Source organism: Symphalangus syndactylus, chromosome 23 (assembly GCF_028878055.3).
Source record: "Symphalangus syndactylus isolate Jambi chromosome 23, NHGRI_mSymSyn1-v2.1_pri, whole genome shotgun sequence".
NCBI classification, from domain to species: domain Eukaryota; kingdom Metazoa; phylum Chordata; class Mammalia; order Primates; family Hylobatidae; genus Symphalangus; species Symphalangus syndactylus.
The window spans coordinates 29841539-29861655 of NC_072445.2; the positions used below are offsets into that span (position 1 = coordinate 29841539).

A 20117-nucleotide genomic window follows, 5' to 3' on the forward strand; every position below is an offset into this window, starting at 1 on the left:
TAAAATTTTCCTCTTATCTAAGACCTCTCACTTGTACAAAGTCAGTCCTAAAGTTTAAATACAAATTTTTAAACCACTCCAGTTGATTTATTTTCAATTTTAAACTTCTTGAAATTTCTTCTTAAAATATAAGAAAAAAATTAACTCTGGCTACAGGAAAAAAATATTTAAAAACTAAAATAAATGCAAGCTATCCCTCCTATTTACAAAACCAACACTTGACTCCTTTGCCACCAACTCTTACATCTGCTTTGTGGAATCCTCCGATATGTTTTCTTTAGTGGCACATTCATCTCTCCTTTCTCTGAATTTTTATGGTGCTAGATCATAAAATATACCTTCTAACACAGAAATATATGGTTATGTCGGTTTCTCTTTGTTTTTGCTGGGGTGAGGTTTGGGGAGGGTGGAAAAGAAAATGTGTGTACTCCCAAATCAGTGTAATTCTGGAATTATAATGATGATAATACTAGGAATTTTTATTTTAAAAATGTGTTTCTTGAACTTTTAATTTAATACAGAGTGCATCTTTCATGAGGGTAAACAATATTACAGAAAGGATACCTACTTCCTTAAGGAAACATGAAATACTCTTTTCTATTTAAGGTGCAATTCACTGATTTCCAGAAGAGGGCACTCGAGATGCTTTAATGACTATTTTAAGTAAGCCTGTCATTTTCCCTCCTTTTGGAAAAGTTCATTCCTGCTGAGCTATACTTAGGCAGGCCTTCCGAATGGAATGTATGATGCAGCACTGAATATCTGGCAACATATCATGATCATATTCTACCTCAAATTAAGCTACTATCAGTAAATTGGCTATAAAAGATGTATCATATATTCTTTTTTCATAGAAAATATGAAACAGTATTGATAATTAACTAAATATTATCCATGTACCCAAACAAGACACAGGACAGGCCAATGGGATCATAAAGATGACTAAGGTTTCATTTTACTTCTTAAGAAATTTTTTATTAAATTATAATTTCTACATAAAAGTGATCAGAGTGACATTCACATGTTCCACTCCCATCAAAATTCTTGCCCCATAATCGTATTTCCTAACAGTTTTCCTCTCTCCACCCTAAGAAATACTCTTTTTAGTGTATTAGTGTACAAAACCACATCCCAGGCCCTCCATTACTCTACTTTCCTTTCCCTAAAGGTTCCCTACTCTTCTACGTTTTTAACATTCATAGGTGACATCTCATGTAGACACAAAACCGTATTTTATATAAAAGATCATACATAACATCCCTAAAACTTCCTGATGAGCCTAGAATTGTACTAATCTTTTGAATTATTATGATTTCAGTGAATCTATCAGATTCCTTTCCTCAATTGTGAGTACGAAGCATGACAACTTTCAGGACAAGCATCATTTTTTTTCCTCTGGCAAAATATCACATCTGACTGCCCATGTGTGACAATCCCTACTTTCTTACATAATCCCCCCATCCTCCATTCAGAAAGTCACTAACTCTGTCTAATATACAATTTAAAACATTGTCCCAGCTGCACAGGCAACCTGATAAATCCCATCTCAATTTTCCACTTCTGAATTTGAAAAGTTCACTACACATTATAAAGCCTTGTCAGGATGCTGTCCCAATACACCTCACAAAACCAGAGCATAAATAAAAGTATTAAATTGAATCATAACAGCTGGTATTTTTTTGAGAACAAATAATGTACCAAAAACAATACTAAGCAGTAAGAGTAAATTATTTCCTTCTTATTCTCATAACAGCTCTATGGATTAGAGGTAATCTCTCCCATTCTTGGTAGGAAAATGAGGCTTGGCAATACTATGTCACTTGTGCAGTGTTATACAATCAGAAATAAATAATATGGCAATGCTTGTATAGAGAAGGTACTTTATATTTACAGCAATACATCTTCTCAGCCACAGAGGCTGACAAGGGTACTTTTATTCTAAGTGATGGGTGACATACTTAGAGCCAGAGAACTGAAGGAAATCGGTACAGAAACATTTGTGAGCCAGGTTTTAATAAGTTAGATGGCTTGTAATTTTCAACTTCTCAGCAATAAAAGAATCTGAAAGGAAATAATCATATCAATATTCAACCAACACCATTACACTTTCCAGCTTTACCTCAATAGTTAACCGGGCTGGATGATTTTCTAGAAGTAGCTGCTCTGCTATCTCCTGAACTGATTTAATATTTTCTTCCTTTTGATCAAGTTCTCTCATTAATTCCTTCAAGAAATAATTAAGAAGTGAGTTAGAAAAATATATAAACCTAAAACGCAACCCTAGTATGCAAGTACAAAGGGTGTACTTACAGCATGATAATCTTTTTTCCTAGCTATGCTGGTGTTTCTCTCACTCCAGTCATAAGCAACTTCTTCCTCTTCTTTTTCATTCAACCAAATAAGTTCATTAGTCGCACGACTTACAAAATTATGGAGTGTATCAAGGTGCCGTTCTTGATTCCTGGATGTATTCTTTAGTAAGGAAAATCATCATAAGAACCATGTTTTTGCCAAATATAGATAAGGGAAACAGAAGGTTTAAAAAAAAAAAAAAACTTACCAAGAGTTTTGCATACTGACTCTCTAATCTGTGCAACTTTTCTGCATAAGTCAGTTTAAGAGGTGCTGTCATTTGAATCTATAACATGAAATTAAAAAGACACTCCAGTCAGGAATCTGAAGGAATTCTGACTCACACTTAATGTATCTATTATTGATTTACAGGGTCTTCATGTAACAAGCAAAACAAGAGTAAACTAAAATGAAATATATACAAATTTTAAATTCACATACCTCACTGATTTTAGCTTCTTTGAGGCTAGATTCAAATTCTTCAATAGCTCTATGAACATTTTTATGATTTTCTAAATGGCTTTCAACACTTGGCAAATCTGAGCCCCACTCAGTGCGCTCCAGTTGTACCTTCAAACAGTAAAATACTAAGTTTAAAAAAGAAACTGATAACAATAAAGACTGAAACACCCAGGTAAAGTAAACATTTTTTTACCTGCATCTCATCAACCCAATTCAAAAGATCCTGAACAAATTTCATGTTGATTTCCTCTTCTGTTAAATTTTGATCCAGCAAAGAAGACTTCAGAAGGGGTTTTCGGATCTGCATCAACTTCAGAGTTTGCAATGAATTTGGCTCTACTCCTGAACTGAAATTTGGAACTAATCCTGATGGGAAACCAGGTGTATAAGCTGGAGTTACAGATGGAGTCAGGTGGGAAGTCATCCCTGATGACAGGCCAGAAGTCATACTAGAAGAGGTTAGGGAAGGTGTTAAACTCTGGGTCAGCCCTGAGGTCAGACTAGGGTGTAAGGTCTGTGCAAATCCTGAGTTTAAACTTTGAGTGATTCCTGATATCATGAGCTTTGTCTGTTCTGTTGTCAGCGTGCGTCCTTTGCTGTACACAGAAGAACATTTGTTCCTTAAGGCCATAATTTCGTCACGCAGTTTTGCAACCCTGAAAAGAAAATCCAAAGGGATAAGGTGAAATATAAAAGGCACTTGTCACAAAGAGTGAACTCTAATTTTAATTATAGGCTTTAGTTAATAATGATGTATCAATATTGGCTAATCAGTTTTAGCAAATGTGCCACACTAATGCAAGATGTAAATAACAGGGGAAGAGGGAGGTATAAGGGAGCATATGGGAACTCTGTATTTTTCACTCAATTTTTCAGTACGCCTAAACTGCTCAAAAATATAAACAAGAAAAAAGAGTAGGTAATTGTAATCACATTGGTAAAATTTTGCATCATGATTTTTTTCAATGAGCATTGTACTATGAGGACTTTCAATCTTATTTGTCTTTATAACTATGATTTATAATGAATACAATTACTATAGCATAATATGATCATTTTTACATTTATGTATATATTTTTCATATTTAGAATTACTATAGATTCCTAAAGGTGAAATTACTGAGTCAAAGGATTATTTAAAATTTTTGCATTTACATAGTCATACACACAGAGAGAGAGAGAGAGAGAGAGAGAAACTATAGCCTGAAATATTCCATACCTACCCCCATACACACACTTCTCAGTGATAAGGGTTTTTATACACATATTTTCTTTCAAGATTTTGTTATGAACATTTTCATAATAGGATAAACAGAAAACTGAAAAGCTGAATTAAATATGACACTTTTTGGCCAGGCACGGTGGCTCCTGCCTATAATCCCAGCATTTTGGGAGGCCGAGGCAGGTGGATCACTTAAGGTCAGGAGTACAAGACCAGCTTGGCAAACATGGCGAAACCCTGTCTCTACTAAAAACACAAAAAATTAGCCAGGCATGGTGGCGGGTGCCTGTGATCCCAGCTACTAGGGAGGCTGAGACATGAGAATCGCCTGAACCCAGGAGGCAGAGGTTGCAGTGAGCCGACATCGCACCACTGCACTCCAGCCTGGGTGAGACAGCAAAACTGCATCTCAAAAAACAAAAAACAGACACTTTTCTTAGATTTTTTTCTCTTTCAAACATCCCATGAATACTTTAAATGTATGTAAATGTATGCATGTAACATACATACATCTAGGGTATTCATTTTAACAAGTTAGTTACTGCAGCAGTATTATACGCACCATAAAATATTTTTTTCTATTGCTAATCTTTAAAAGACAAATATCTACTTAAACACCAAAATATATAAAAATGTGACACACATTTTCAACTAAAAAAGAGCAAAGAAATATATTTCATAAAATTTTCATACTCTACATTCCTATTTCAAATGCCCATGAAACAGTTATACAAAAAAAGGGCAGAGAAAGAGTAAGTAGCACTCTTACCTCTGTACCAATTGATCTGCCTGGTAGTATTTTCCATCAATAAGAATCTGTACATCAATTACATGCTGGCGTAAAAGGTTCTCACATTCAAGTATATACCCAGCAATTTCTGCTTCATTCTGAAACTGCACTCCTGATTCTAATCTTTTAGAATCCTGTATTTTAAAAGAACTCAGTATTAATTCTGTGAAACAAGTTTCAAAACAACCTGAAATATAAAACAGCAAATATTGGAACAGAAGCCTACTTGGGCTTTCTTTAGTTTTCCTTGTTGGTTCAAAAATATGTTTTCCCTCTTCTTGTCTCTCAGAGAGCAAACACCAATCATAATCTTTAACAAACTTTAAGTTTCAGTGGAGAGTATTACTAAGAATCAACCAAACATTACGCAAAAGCTTTAGTTCATCCAAACGCACAGTGACTCCTCTACCACAACCCCAATGGCTCCTAAAATTAACTTACAGACTGAAGAGCATTCCGAGCAAGAATTAGTTTGTCTTCACAGATGACACTGTCCCTCTGAACTCGGTTGGCAATCTGTTGCAACATTTCTAACCTAAAAGATGAGACAAAATAAAATAAAGCTTCTCCCTTTGAAGTCAAAGAGCTCACCATTCCTGAAAAGTGCTGCCCATCAAAAAGTAAAACACAATCCCACACCAATGATTCAATACCTGTGTCCATCAAAGGATTCACTGCCGAAGCTAATGCAAGAGTTGATCAGTGTTGGACCACAATGAACCGAGAGAAGATTTTCATTTGAATCAAGACTGGTTCGAGTGCTGGTAGTGTTACTAAACACAGAATCGCTGCTACGGTAACTATAACTACTACTGTGCATTTTTATTCCTGAAACGATGTTCTTTCTTTGACCTTTCAAAGTAGACTAAAAGGTAGGAGGTCTGGAAAAAGCTCTACTTCTAACGGTGAAAAGTGGCAGCTGAATATTACAGCTTTTAGTGGCTCCTTTAATATGCTTTAACATGCATATGCAACGCACAGCAAATAATATGCTGATAACTATTCAAAAGAATCTAGCCTAAGGCCATTCGTTTGCTAGCTGAGGTTTGCCTTTCATAGCTTGTATTAAAACCCTACAAGTATGAACAAAGCAGGCAGATTGGGCGTCACTGGAAAGGATATGCCAAATATTTTCACTAAGAGTCATCCAACTGCAACCACCTAAAAAACAACTCAGATGCCTCACAGATGTCCAGGACAACTAGTAAAGATTATTCTGGCAATACCAATCATTAGCTAAAAGAACACAAATATCCAATCATAGTCTGACTTCTGCAAAACACCAGGTCTGTGCTGAATAATGTAAGGAAGGCAAACAGCTAGAAATTATGAAGTACCTATAAACAAATGAATTTGATGAGAAGCAAAGTACACTTCCATTTTAACCACCATGTCATTTATTAGGTTAAATTAATGGAAAAAGTATCCATTTACCTTTCTTTATATGACACGCTCCCAGTAATGTTACTTCTAAACCTATAATAAAGTGCCAAGTAGAATACTAATGCAATGCTTACAAATTTAATTTGTCTGTGTATGTTTTTCCATTCTATAGGATATTACATGGCATAAGAACACTGGCTCTTTCCCATTTGTTTTTCATACACTTCTATGCCACATAGCTATTATTCGCAATACATAGACAATGCCAAAAAATTCGCATGAAGAAACATGAAGGCATTTATCCAACCAGCCTCCTAAATACTTTCCTACCTCCAATAATACTGTTACTTCTCCACTCTAAGAATAGATATTTTTCTTTTCAGGGGTCAAGAAAGGGGAAATTTGAGAGTGCCACACCAATTGCTTCTTGGCCTTTTGGCTAAGATCAAGTGTGAGAGTGCCACATCAAATATAGTGAGTGAACAGAATAGCTCAAAACAATAACAGTGGCGCCTGGCATTTATTAAGTAATTATTATGTGCAAGAAATTAATCATTTTAGATACATAATTCATCTCATACTCATAACCACCCAATGTAGTAGGCACTATTACAACCTGTTTACAAATGAGGAAACTGAGGCTTAGACAGTTAAAGAACTTGTCTAAGATCATACAACTTTGCAGGCTGAGCTAATAATCTAATTTAAAATTGAGTGGCTTCTAGGCCCTGAACTCTCAACCACTCTCTGCTTTCTTTTATGAACCTATCTTAAAATTCAGCTACTGTTCTGATGACTAAAAATCTACTCTCTATCCTCTGGAATACTTTTCCACTATTTCAAATGATTAACATAGTATCTCATTTCAATCACTCAGAATTACCTTTTCCATAAAAGCTACATCCTGTATATTTCTGGCTTGTTTTGGTTTTAATAATCCAGTTATGTACACATATTATTACACTTTAACATAAATGTAATCAGTAACTTAATAAAGGACTGACAGGTTAGACATGCTCTCATATATTTATTTTATGCATTATTTCACAATGTTGAATCTTGAAGTCAATGTGTAAGGCACAGGGAACATGACAATACTGAACACCTCTAATGTGTGTCAGGCGCTGTGTAAAGCATTGGCAACGCAAGGGACGGAAAAAAAAACAAGGGTTTCTCTCCACATTCTTGGAGCTCATATCTGTGGAATAGGCAAGACTTAAGCAATCACAGAAATAAATATAAAAATACAACCAAGATAAGCACTATGAAGGAGCAATACATGTAAACATGAGAGTTCTAAGCAAGATATCTGAACTAGCCTAGGAAACCATGGGAAGTTTCTCGAGAAAATAACGTTGGAGCTGAGATCTGAGAATGTTTAGGTGTAAGGCAGCCAGTGTGGCTGCTGTGCAGAGAGCAAGGGGGCTGGAGAGGTGTGTCTGACCACACAGGCCTTACCCTGTAATATGGTTTGCCTGTGTCCCCACCCAAATCTCATCTTGAATTGTAATAATCCTCATGTGTCAAGGGTGGGGTCAGGTGGAGATAATTGAATCATGGGGGCGATGTCCCCCATACTGTTCTCATGGTAGTGAGTAAGTCTCAAGAGAGCTGATGGTTTTATAAATAGGAGTTCCCCTGCACAAGCTCTTCCCTGCTGACATGTAAGATGTGACTTTGCTCCTCATTTGCCTTCCACCATGATTGTGAGACCTCTCCAGCCATATGTGACTGTGAGTCAATTAAACCTCTTTCCTTTATAAATTACCCAGTCTCAGATATGTCTTTATTAGCAGTGTGAGAATGGATTAATACACCCTGCCAGGTCGAGGTCCTATAGACCTCATGGCTAATGAGGAACACAGATCACAACTCCCAGGTACCAGGTGAAGACTATAACGGAGACAAATTCATCCAACAAACTTTTCCTGAAGACTAAATGGTACCTTCCTGGACAACTGGGTGTAGTGAGAGACAAAATGACAAAGAGCCAGTGATGATTTCATGGAGTAAATGCACTTGTAGAAGTGTGGCAGAAAGGGAACCTGAACTAACATTTACTGAGTGTGTTCTAGACGCCATCCAACACCCTTTAAATGAAGGCAAGCTAGGTTTTGGTTTCCACTGCCCCTTGGAAAGAGAACTATAGCAAAAAAACGTAGTAAGAAATAAAATCAGTTGTTGACCTATAAGCTTTTAGATCCAGGCCCTGGTGACTTAAGGTCAATATGAGAAATTACAAGTAATTTTGACTGGTTTTAAAACTGTAAAGCCTTATTAGATGAGACTTCACATACCAATCCAGCCTAGCCGGTCATTTATATACATTATTACTTTACTGATCGACTCCTTAAAGTATCTTAGAAGAGTTTCTAGATAAGAAAATGGAGGATCAAATGGATGAAGTGACTTATCCAAGGCCAAGTAAACAGAGGTTTAACTTAAGTTCTTTCACAAGAACACAGAGGCCCCCTCCCCACTTGATATTCATGGCAGAAAACACCTCTGGCCTACCTTTCTACTTCTGGACGAAGGGCCTTCTCTCTCTCAAGCATGGCAATAATGAGTTTCCCCCACTCTTTTTCTATGTCATTTGGATGATAACCTTGAAGGAGCTTGATGCGTCCAAATTCTATCCAAATCTTGAGAAAACAAAAAACTTTAATGTGAAGCAAAAATGAAAACAAAACAAAACAAAGATTATGCTTGACAATACAAAGCAAATTTGAGCTTACCTCTAATAATTTATATAGACGTTTAATTTTTGATTTTTCTGTCTCCTTTGGTGGAATTTCTGTTTCTTTAAACTGTAAATACTGATTATAAAGTGCCTAAAATAAAAAGGACAAGAAATTAAGGACCAAACTTAAAAGATCTGTTTTCATTATCTCACTAAGCCACCACACTTCAAGTGTTATGTACTGTATCATATACAGTCAGTGGAATTCCTTTGTTAAACTGACACTCAAAGACAATACCAATTTCCAGCCAGTTGGTGACGTGGGTTATCTAAAATTTGATGAGGGTGTAATTATTGATGTGAGCCATGATTTAGCGCCACAGGGGGATCTGGATAATAATAAACCATGCAGTGTTTACTAGTGCTCTACTAAAAATCTCTCATCCTCCAAACAAGAAAACACACCCTTTAAAAGATGCACTTCCCAAATGCTGCACTTTAGCTTTCAGTCTTTGGAAAAACAATTTGAAGCAATTCCCATAAAGAAAGGAGTAAAAAAAACTCTCTTCTACTGCATGGCTCTATCCTTCAAAAAAAAAACTTCTTAGCAGAAAGGGCTAAAATTTGGTTTCAATGTCCTATTGGCCAATTTAAAAAGATTTTTTAAATAAATGAAGGTAGATGCTATTAGTTGATGGGGCTATTATTACAGAAGTTTCAACTGTGTAATTAAATTACTATCTAGTTTGTATATATTAATTTGGGAACCTCTTAAATACAGTGTATTTATTAAAAGGGACCTTCATAAAAATTATGTAGATAATGTATCTCCATATTTAATAAGTATGTACTAATTACTTCATTCTAATTCATGCAGTTATAAAACAAGACCCTGTAAATCTTTAGGATGACACATTTCTGAAGGATTCCATTCAAAGTTCTGCTAATGCAATTATCTGGCATTTCCGCATGATGTATTTTCTTTCCTAATCTATGTCTTGTTCTAGTCATCAGCAAGTACTCTGATCACTTCTTCTATAACTAAGAATCTACACTAATCAGAAGCCAGTACAATTCATCCAAGGGTCTGGATGACAGAAATCCATTTGGAAATAAGTGTATTTGAACATGAAATCTGAAAATTGTTTTGAAATCAGAATGCAACGTTTCAGGACGTCTGTTGGTCATTAAGCACCGAATATTCCTGTGTGCTAAACACTGTTCATGGCACCACATGGTCATTGTAGGGAAAAGTTTTCCTGCCCTGGAAAATTACACGTCCATGTAGGGAAACATCACACAAACAGCTTGAGAACACTTAAAAAGTATCATATCATCAGATGCCAAGTAATTTCGTGCCAAGGACAAACTCCCCATGGCAATGAGAATGAAAGCTGTTCCACAGATGTTTTGTACGGATGCAGGGGCACAATGAATAACTCTAATGGAGCTCACCCTGGGTTATTACAGTTTTTCTATCCCAGTTTGATCACGAAAATAAAGCTTACATACCAAAGAATTAAGGCTTTATAGGCAATATTCGCATTATCAGCTTCTAGAAATAAAGTAGACCACTTTACTATTATAAAACCAAATATACAAATGAGACAACGTACTTTTTAATAAGTTTATAATAAGTTTATATTTATAATGGCTTTTTATAACGGTTTTTTTTTTTTTTTTTTTCTTGAGATGGAGTCTTGCTCTCTCGCCCAGGATGGAGTGCAGTGATGTGATCTTGGCTTACCGCAACCTCCACCTCCCAGTGATGCAATCTTGGCTTACTGCAACCTCCACCTCCCAGGTTCAAGCGATTCTCCTGCCTCAGCCTCCTGAGTAACTGGGATTACAACTGTGTGCCACCACGCCAGGCTGATTTTTGTATTTTTAATAGAGATGGGATTTTACCATGTTAGCCAGGCTGGTCTCAAACTCCTGACCTCAGGTGATCCACCCACCTTGGCCTCCCAAAGTGCTGGGATTACAGGTGTGACCCACCGCACCCGGCCTATAATGGCTTTTATATCTGCAATGTCTTTGCCTCAAAAGCTTGCCCTAAGTTTTTCAGTATTAGCAAATGTTTTACTAAATCATGAATTCACTTATACTGGAAGTCAGACATGTATTTTCAAATTCATGGTGAAATACAGTATGTACCTCTTCCTGCACAAAAGATGCTTCCTGCACAAAAGACGCAGTTTTTAACAGGGCTCAACCACAGGCACACCACCAATCCAGTGCCACACTTGTATGTACTTCCCAGAGGCCCTTCTACCTCAAGCCATATTGGGGGCTCCAAGCATTTCCCATGTACTAAAATCAATTTGACAGTGTCAGTTTCAGAGACTTTCTCAAATTAAACCTTTAACCTCTCAACCAAAGCTGAGTGACTACAGCTAATCTCTTTTAATTGTTAATGTATTACCTCCATTTTCTCTATATAATAAGAGAAATGAGTAATAAAAATTTTGCCTACTTATTAATGGCTTTCCAAGGGCAACTTTTGTTGAACTTCTAAAATTACAGAATTATTATAGCATTACTTAAGGGTTTACAATTGAATCAATCCTATGTAATTTCTACAGTGATACTGACCTTCAGTTCTACAGGATTATTAGGAAATGTTCTCTCAGACATTGTGGTCACATGGTGTCTAATCCATTGGATGAGGTAGTTCACCATATTCTGGTATTCAATCCATTTGACTTCAACATCCTAGAACAATCAAATGATAGAAAAGGTTCACATCTGTAGATAATAACATTCATATCTAAGACAATTTAGTCAGAAGTCATTCTGTAAATGTACGTATTTGAAGCCTGACAGACAGAACCAGCTAAATGTTTTCTTACTTTCACCCAGCCCCAATCCCTGTCACATAAACACCTTTAAAATTTGCTATCAACATTTGGCCACTAACACTAGCCTTTTGAGTGCCAATTCTGATCCAAAGAAAGTGGCTGCCTGGGGTATTGTATTTAGAAGGCTTTTGAGGCTCAATCTAAGCACAGCAGAAAAAATCCAAAGTCAATTTGGGGTGTTTACCAGGGCTCAAGATGGGGCAGTAACAACTTGCATAAGCCAAGTTAGTTGCCATCTTTGCCAACTATTTTAGATCTAAATCTACTATGTATCTGAAACTCAAGAGACTTACCCAATATGTAGGAAACCAGATATGTACGTAAACTACAGGAAATGTATACGGTAGGATTATCCAAGTACTCAGTAGGCAAACTCTTTAAAAATGGAGGAAACTGGAAGGCTGCCAACTGCTCTGTTTAAGTATTTGATGAATGCTTATTTTTATGTTCAAAGGTTGTGTTGAGTGTTATAATAAAAAAATACTTTAAGATATAATACCTATTGTCAAGGAGTTACTGTCTAAATGCAGAGGCAAGAGAGATACATAATATAAACAGGCAAAATGAAGAGCAGTATTTAATTAAGTGTTGAAATGTTGAAATAACTGAAATGGGTAGTACATGCTAGTTGAGGTAAGAATCAGGCAAGCATATCTGTGCCTTAAAATAGTTTCTAAAGGCTTCTTGGGAAAGGCAGTATCTGAGATGTTGTGCAATGACCAGTAAGTAATTATTGGCGGGGGGAGGTGAGTGGGGGCGCTGAAAGAGTGGATAAAATGGGAGTCCCAAGTGAGTCAGGGCATTGACATGGAAATGCCCTGGCTACCAGTAAACAGTTAAATTGGGAAATCATAGCTAAAACATGTAGGTAAACAGAATAAATACTTGCAGTTTTAAATGTCAGAATATCTAGATTGCATTTAACTTTGCAAGGAATATGTAGACACTGAAAATTTTCAAGCTAAAGACATCAGGTTTTAGACAGATTAATTTGGCAACAGTGTGTAGAGGCAGTGGGAAGAAGAACAAAATGGAGACAGAAAGCTGTAAGAAAGCTATCAGCCTAGTTCTGCAGTAATAGGCAGCAGGATCAGCATGGAGGTGGTGAGAAGCAGCAGCAAGAGATGGCCAAAAGAAACATTCTGAAGCAACGCTCAACATTGAATCACCGGGGTGAGCATGGGAACAGGCTACTCAGGGACCCAAAGAACATGAAGCCTTTGGAAAGAAGAACCTGAGGAAGAATATGGAAACAGGTCTAGAAACAGCACAGAGAACTGACAGAAGCAATCAGAAACGGGAGCTCCCAATGCAAGGGAGCTAATCCAAGATGAGCTCCTAAATCTTCAAAGTAATGTAGGGGGAAAAAGGTATCTGCAAAGAGGAAGGCAGAAATCCAAGTGAAGAGGATCATCCCCAAATATGTGACACATACAGGGCTTCCTGTTCTCTTCCAGAAATGCATAAGCACTTGTTAGCATAACCACCGGAGGAAAAAAAAAAAAGCATCACTGAAGTGAGTTACACAAATCTTTAAGAAATAGTAGACTAATGAAGAGCCCAAAGCTATGTGTCAGAGACTTTTCCCTGCTTACTAACTGGCTCTGCTAATTTGGCCAAATCCAATAATTTTCCTCTGGAGTCCTTTAAATCACAAAAATGTTACCTAGCCAACTTATTTCATAGAATCGTATGAGGTAACGAATTTGAAATTGTTTTCAAAAGTGAGATATTCTATACATACAAAAGAATAGCAAATACAGCAATGTAAAACAGCACCCAGCTAAAAATGGAAAACTCTAAATTTCAGAAAGTTAAACCTTTTATTTATAAGATGATCAGTAACTATAAATAGCCTCTTTTATTTATGACACAAAAGTTTTAATGAGTTATACTTCAAATTTAATAGTAGAATAATGTCATGAAATACATAGAATATCAATTCATCAAACAGCATATTAACTCAAATTCTTTAAAATATATTCAACATTCAAAAACTGCAAAAACCATTATCAATAAATGCAGTCAATTGGTCATTACTGAATCAACAGCTTCTGGTGTGGAAAAATCAACACTCACATTTGCACCAATGCCTTCCCCACCTTCAGGGACTTTAGGAAATGCATCATAGAGAGATGACACATAAGTTATTACTGATTTTTCATCAGGTGAGGAGACATCGACATCTAAAAACAGCAACATAAATTAATTATTTCACAATGTTGATAAATTACTTTTGATCAGACTTTCATGCCAGTCCACATGTAATCAAGAAAACAACTCACCTTCAGGGTCCAGAAGTCTTATAACACCAATTTTTTCTGCTACGTAAAAAGCATGCTCTAAATTTGCAAGGTTGCTTTGAACAGCAACAGTATTCATATCTATCAGGTCCGGCCTAGGAAAAAATTCACTGTGTTAATTAGGTTTTCTCACGTGCCAATTCAACATTACATTTATATAGGTTTCCATTTACATAACAACATCTGCTAATATTAACACCAAGCCTGCGTTAAAATGCAGAGACTTTCATCAAACATTAAACATTGTTCACTTATCTCAGAAACTTCTGTATCGAAAGCAAATGTAACAATGAAAATATAACAATTTGAACATATATAAATTTCAACAAAGTCTACAAATATATCATAGTCAGAATATACATGAGTATTTGTCCTATTCAACTGATTCAAGCTACGCTACTCCAACAGCACCTTTCCAATCCAACCAGCATCCTGTCAGTGTTTTTCCTCAAAGACAAAAAGCTTGTAGCTTAATTCAATGCTGTGTCCATGGCCTCCCCATTGCACCACACCCTTTCACATCATCTTTGTCTTCTATAATCCTAGTCATTCTTCCAAGGAGAGATCAAGCTCCACCTCCTCTGTGGGGCCTGGCTGATCTTCCTAGCCCTTATTTCTGTCTCTGTTCCCTGAACTCATACTTCCAGCCTGCACCCTACGATATGGCACTTAAGATAATCTTAGACTTCCTTGCCCTCTTAATTCACTGGTTCGTGTACATGTATATGTTGTTTCTCCCAAACCGTCAACTCCAAGATAGCAAGTACTATGTATTAAGAAAATTTTGTATTTTATCCTTCTGCTGTAATAAAGAATGATATATACTACACCCTCGACAAATATCTACTGATAAGTTGGTAAGTAGGTTGGTTCCTTAGTAATCTGAATCATAAATGAATGTCTAAAATAAGCAATAGTTTATGTTTTCACGAGCACACATGTGTGCATGTGCCCCCACACACAAACACACAGTCACACATCCCAGACTTCATATCTTTCTAATTTGTGAGATTTACGTAACACCCTAAACCATGCAGAAACTTTAAAGCTAGCTCTATCTACATGAGAGAGGAAAAGATTCCTCAAATGCTTCTTGTAGAGAAAGTGGCAAAATATGGACATTGGAGACTTCACTCAAGGCTAGAAGCCAGTCAGGAAACTTGGATCTCAAAAACAAAGCATTGAAAGACTACCGGAACAATGTGGAAACAGGAAAGCCTTCAAAAAGAGTGGTACTCACCACCCAAAAAAATCACTGAGTAAGAACCTGTTGATAACTTACAAAGAAAGGCTCTCTACAAGCTCCACAAGCATTCCTGTTTGCTCAAAATAATCATTTGGGGAACCACAGAAAGAGTGGGAGGGCTCCAAGGTAGTGTGGGAGAAATGAAATGCAAATTATTTTGTATACTACTTGGCAGGCTGCTTATATGAAAAGCTGTTTGAAAATATATCATTAATACTAGAAAGGTAAGTGGCAATTTGTACTCTTTTTTATGGTGAGAAAACAGACCTTTCAAGAAAATCTTTTACTTTCATATCACTTTGCACTGTTCCCAACCTGGGAATGTGGTTACCATCACCTACATGCTCATATTCCAGGAAATTATTAGGAAATCCTTTAATGTTTTCAACATGCCACCAATATGATCACTCAAAAGTGACCCTACAATTATTATAGGAACAATAAATCCACTGACAACTATGGAAGTAAATGACAGACCTCTAAAAATAACATTTTTTATTCACATAGAAACATACTGAAGAATCTGCGAACCTCAAGATTATTAAACAGGTATGTATAGCAGTCTAGACAAAAACAAATATCTGAAGTTCTTTCATTAAAAAATTGTTTTGTTTCTGTAAAATTTGCACCTTTTGGGGAAATAAAAAACAGACTTTCTAAGTCTGCCAAATCTCAGAACAAGACATGGCATGTTATTATGAGAACCCTGCCATTAGCAAACAAAGCAAACACTGAGTAATCCCAGAGGGAATGAATAAAGTTATTGAAGAATCAAGTTTTTCAACTAAGAGAATAAAGCATAAAACTTCCTTCAGAATGACACAGTCATTTCAACACAAAAGCAGCTGTAGAATACAATGAGTCTGAGTAAGTCATCTTTTTATCATGATGTTTAACACTTTAACGGAACAAAAACTGAAATGGTTTTCCTCCACTAAAAGAGAGCAGATAAAGAAATTTAGTTAAACAAAAATGGGAAAAGGGAAAACTTTTAAAACCACTACAAAGCTGGGTGCGGTGGCTCATACCTGTAATCCCAGCATTTGGGAGGCTGAAGAGGGCAGATCACCTGAGGTCTGGAGTTTGACACCAGCCTGACCAACATGGCGAAACCCTGTCTCTACCAAAAATGCAAAAATTAGCCAGGCATGATGGCAGGCGCCTGTAATCCCAGCTACTGGGGAGGCTGAGGCAGGAGGATCGCTTGAACCCAGGAGGCGGAGGGTGCAGTGAGCGGAGATCATGCCACTGCACTCCAGCCTGGACAACAAGAGCGAAACTCCATCTCAAAAAAAACACAAAAAACCACTATGAAAAAGTAATAGCCTATAAAATTTAAAATGCTATTCCTCCCTTAGCTCATATCCTAACAGAGTGGTGGTCCCTTTGACTTTCAAATCTGTCTTTCCTCTACCTGCCTGAAGCATCCAGAAGATGCCTGTGCTGTGTGTGTCCTGTCCACCACCCTCTTTATTCATAGTCTCACTGGGATAACACAACCTTTAAAAACTTCATTTATTTTTCACACATAGAAGATACTTACTTTCATTCTAAAGGTTTCATTTCTTTGTAACATCTTTTTGTGGAATGTTAACAGGAAATGTCATTTCCATCTTAGGTTTGACTAACCAAAGAGCATTAGACTATATTATAGTGACCATGTTCTCATGTTATATTTTATATAGTTGAACATTAACTATTGTAACTTGCCTGTTTTATGGAAACTTTTCAAAATCATATAATGTGATCCTTTGCCACTTAAAGTAATAAATGCTAGTCTTTTTATGGGAAAAAAAGGCCATTCTCTTACTTTTTTATTATTCTATGATAATGTTAATGTTTCAAAATGACCCAATCATCACACATTATAATCTTTAAACATGTTTATATCCCAGATTTTCTTTCATAAGCAATTAAAAGTAGCTTACAAAGAAAATACAAGATAGCATAAACTTTAAATTAGTATAAAACCAAGAAAAGGCCTTAAAATGAAATTGCAAGTGAGACTAAAAATTGCAAATCACTTATATGCAAGCTTGGTGCCCTGAATTTGTTTAAAAATATAGGGCAGGGAGGTATAAAAAATGCTATTGTCATAATACAAAATAATTTTGGATAAAAGTAATGTTTATCTTTCATACAACACCCATCTTAAAAGAGCAATCTCCGCTAGCCTATATATATATATATATATCCACATGCATATATACTTATACAAGTATGTTGGCATTTATGTATAGATAGGTGTATATATATGGATATAGTATAAGGATGTCACTACCTACATTAACAGGTAGCCAAAGCTAGCTGAACATAAAAATTGTATGAGAGATTTTTTTGGCATAGATACCTCCAAGGTAACATTTCAGTACTCCAAAACTTTATTAATACATTAGCTCACATGAGAATTAGATAGGATTCTGCAGGAACACATGACTCCTACAGTGTTATAAATGGCTAAAGATTAGCACAACAGGCTGGGCGCAGTGGCTCATGCCTGCAATCCCAGCACTTTTGGAGGCCGAGACGGGCGGATCACCTGAGGTCAGGAATTCCAGACCAGCCTGGCCAACATGGTGAAACCCCGCCTCTACCAAAAATACAAAAATTAGCCGGGCATAGTGGCGGGTGCCTGTAACCCCAGCTACTCGGGAGGCTGAGCAGGAGAATCACTGGAACCCGGGAGGCGGAGGTTGCAGTGAGCTGAGATCGTGCCATTGCACCCCAGCCTGGGCGACAGAGCGAGACTTCACCTCAAAAAAAAAAAAAAAAAAGATTAGCACAACAGACTACTGAAGGCTTCCACAATATATCATGGCAAACACCATACAGTCAACTGCAAGGAGCATGAAACAACATCAAAGTACTTGGAAAGGAAGTACTTAGAAACATGGCAGAGGGAACACTAATTAAAGTTAACTAAGAGAAAGAGAAAAATGCCAGCTAAGAGAAGAGTGCTTTAGTGCAGACACAACTTTACCAAATCCTGAACCAAAAATGTGACAATAGCTGAAAAGACACATATGGGAAATATCAACGGCCACAGTCCAAATCGGGATTTTTTTTAAGGATGAAAAAATAAAGTGACTTAAATTCATGGAGTCTGTTAGGTTGTGCTGGCTTTCAGCTGGCACTCAATAATTATTCATGTGGATACACACAGTAAGGTTCTGGCTACCCTGCATCTGCTTTCCTATGTTTGAGAAATTTCCCTTTCATAAGTCTTGGGGTTAAGGAGAGGAGCAAAGCCCATTTCCCAGGACAAAAGCAGAAACATGTCAGGTTTTTCCTGACTCTTTTATTTGCTCAAGAAATGTCCACTGCATATCTCACCCCCATACATGACATTACCTGGCCAACTCGAATTCTTTCAGCAGACTCGGTTCCACCATCATTTCCTCCAGGAAGTACTTTCCTCTGTTCCCAAATGCCGTCTGTTATCTTCATTTCTGTATTTACCACATTTTTCATAACTATATATCTGCCTATCTCTCATATTGAACCATGGGCTTCCTGAAGGCAGAGCCTGTGTTTTGTCCATGTTTACATCCTCAATATCTAGCATAATGCTTAAAACATGAATTTTTGAGGATTAAATAAATAATAAAGAAAAACACGAGCTATGGGGACCGGGACATACCCGTGTTTCAAATTCCTGGAGATATTTTCCATCCTAGCCTTGTTCCTTTTCTTTTCACTAATTTCTACTGACAAAACCACCATCTATGGCTTCCAGCCAAGTTTTGGAATCCTTATCAAAATCCACATGGGCCAGGGTACAATGTTATAGCTTCCCCATATCCTAAACAAGCACACACCCTTTCGAGGTGTCCTAAAGGCTTTGTCTCTCCTAAAAAGCAATTTGGAAAGTGGGCACAAAGTGAGGACAACAAACAGCAGTGAAGTATAAAAGTTTCAAAAAGCACACGTTGCTGCTTCCACGTTCTCCTCCCTTCTTATGCTCTCATGTGCCCTCAGCTTCAGCTTCTGATAATGTTGCCAGCTGGGATACCTTATAAAGTAGTAACAATCACAAAACAACAACAGGACTAGTAAATACTGATACCTACTATGTGGCAGGCAATGCATTAAAGGACTTAAAGCATTATCTCACTTAATCATCTCAATGATTCTATGCAGTAGGTTGTGTTATTATCCGGAATTTACAGATGGAAAAACACCAAAGCCTAAGGAAGTTATATAACTTGACCAAGAACACAAATCTGGTAAGTGGCAATCAGGGTTTCAACCCAGGTCGGTCTGACTACACAGCCTGATTTCTTCTCTGCAATAGCCTGGTATCATAAACTGAGAACTAACTAAACAGTAACACCCAATATGAAGCTGAGAATACATAATAAAGAAAATATAGAACAAATTATACTTCTACTACTGGGTGAAATGATAATGATATTGGTAACCCCCATAAAGAAACACAATAATGTGTATGTATATGTATGTGTGTGTATTGACATACTCAGAAAAAATAAATCCTAAGAAACATGCTGAAGTTCCAGATTATTACCAAAACAGAACTCATCCATGCATCCTATACCAATGTTTCCCACACTTGGGTCCTAATGCAGATTAAGAATAGAAAGGCCTGGTTATTTGCATTTTAACAAGTTTCTCCCCCCTCCCTCAGGTGATTCTTATCAGGCAAGCCTGATAACTAAACCATGTTAAAAACCCTTGTTTCTAATAATTATTTAATTTCCTTTCAAGATTATAAGCATTTTGTATTGGGGAAAAACATCCACAATGTCATCAGGCAATTATATAACGACACAAACAAAAGCACCCACAAGCAGAAACATG

The 20117-nt window shown here is 36.8% G+C and overlaps 1 protein-coding gene across 27 annotated transcripts in view; it reads right to left on the minus strand.

The window, feature by feature from the left end:
* The window catches only part of DST (dystonin), a 499064-nt gene that overhangs the window by 173318 nt on the left and 305629 nt on the right, over window positions 1-20117 (minus strand). For 25 of the 27 annotated variants that reach the window (XM_055263445.2, XM_063632850.1, XM_055263432.2 and 22 more), the window contains 12 exons: window positions 14036-14148; window positions 13830-13936; window positions 11485-11604; window positions 8945-9040; window positions 8724-8851; window positions 5268-5361; window positions 4806-4960; window positions 3008-3470; window positions 2794-2922; window positions 2561-2638; window positions 2311-2472; window positions 2120-2224 (listed from right to left, as the gene is read on the minus strand). In XM_055263445.2, coding sequence (XP_055119420.2) covers window positions 2120-2224; window positions 2311-2472; window positions 2561-2638; window positions 2794-2922; window positions 3008-3470; window positions 4806-4960; window positions 5268-5361; window positions 8724-8851; window positions 8945-9040; window positions 11485-11604; window positions 13830-13936; window positions 14036-14148 — 1750 coding nt within the window. Of the gene's footprint in view, window positions 1-2119; window positions 2225-2310; window positions 2473-2560; window positions 2639-2793; window positions 2923-3007; window positions 3471-4805; window positions 4961-5267; window positions 5362-5479; window positions 6018-8723; window positions 8852-8944; window positions 9041-11484; window positions 11605-13829; window positions 13937-14035; window positions 14149-20117 lie in introns of those variants that run through there. The other 2 variants (XM_055263450.2, XM_055263451.2) reach the window with 2 other exon arrangements.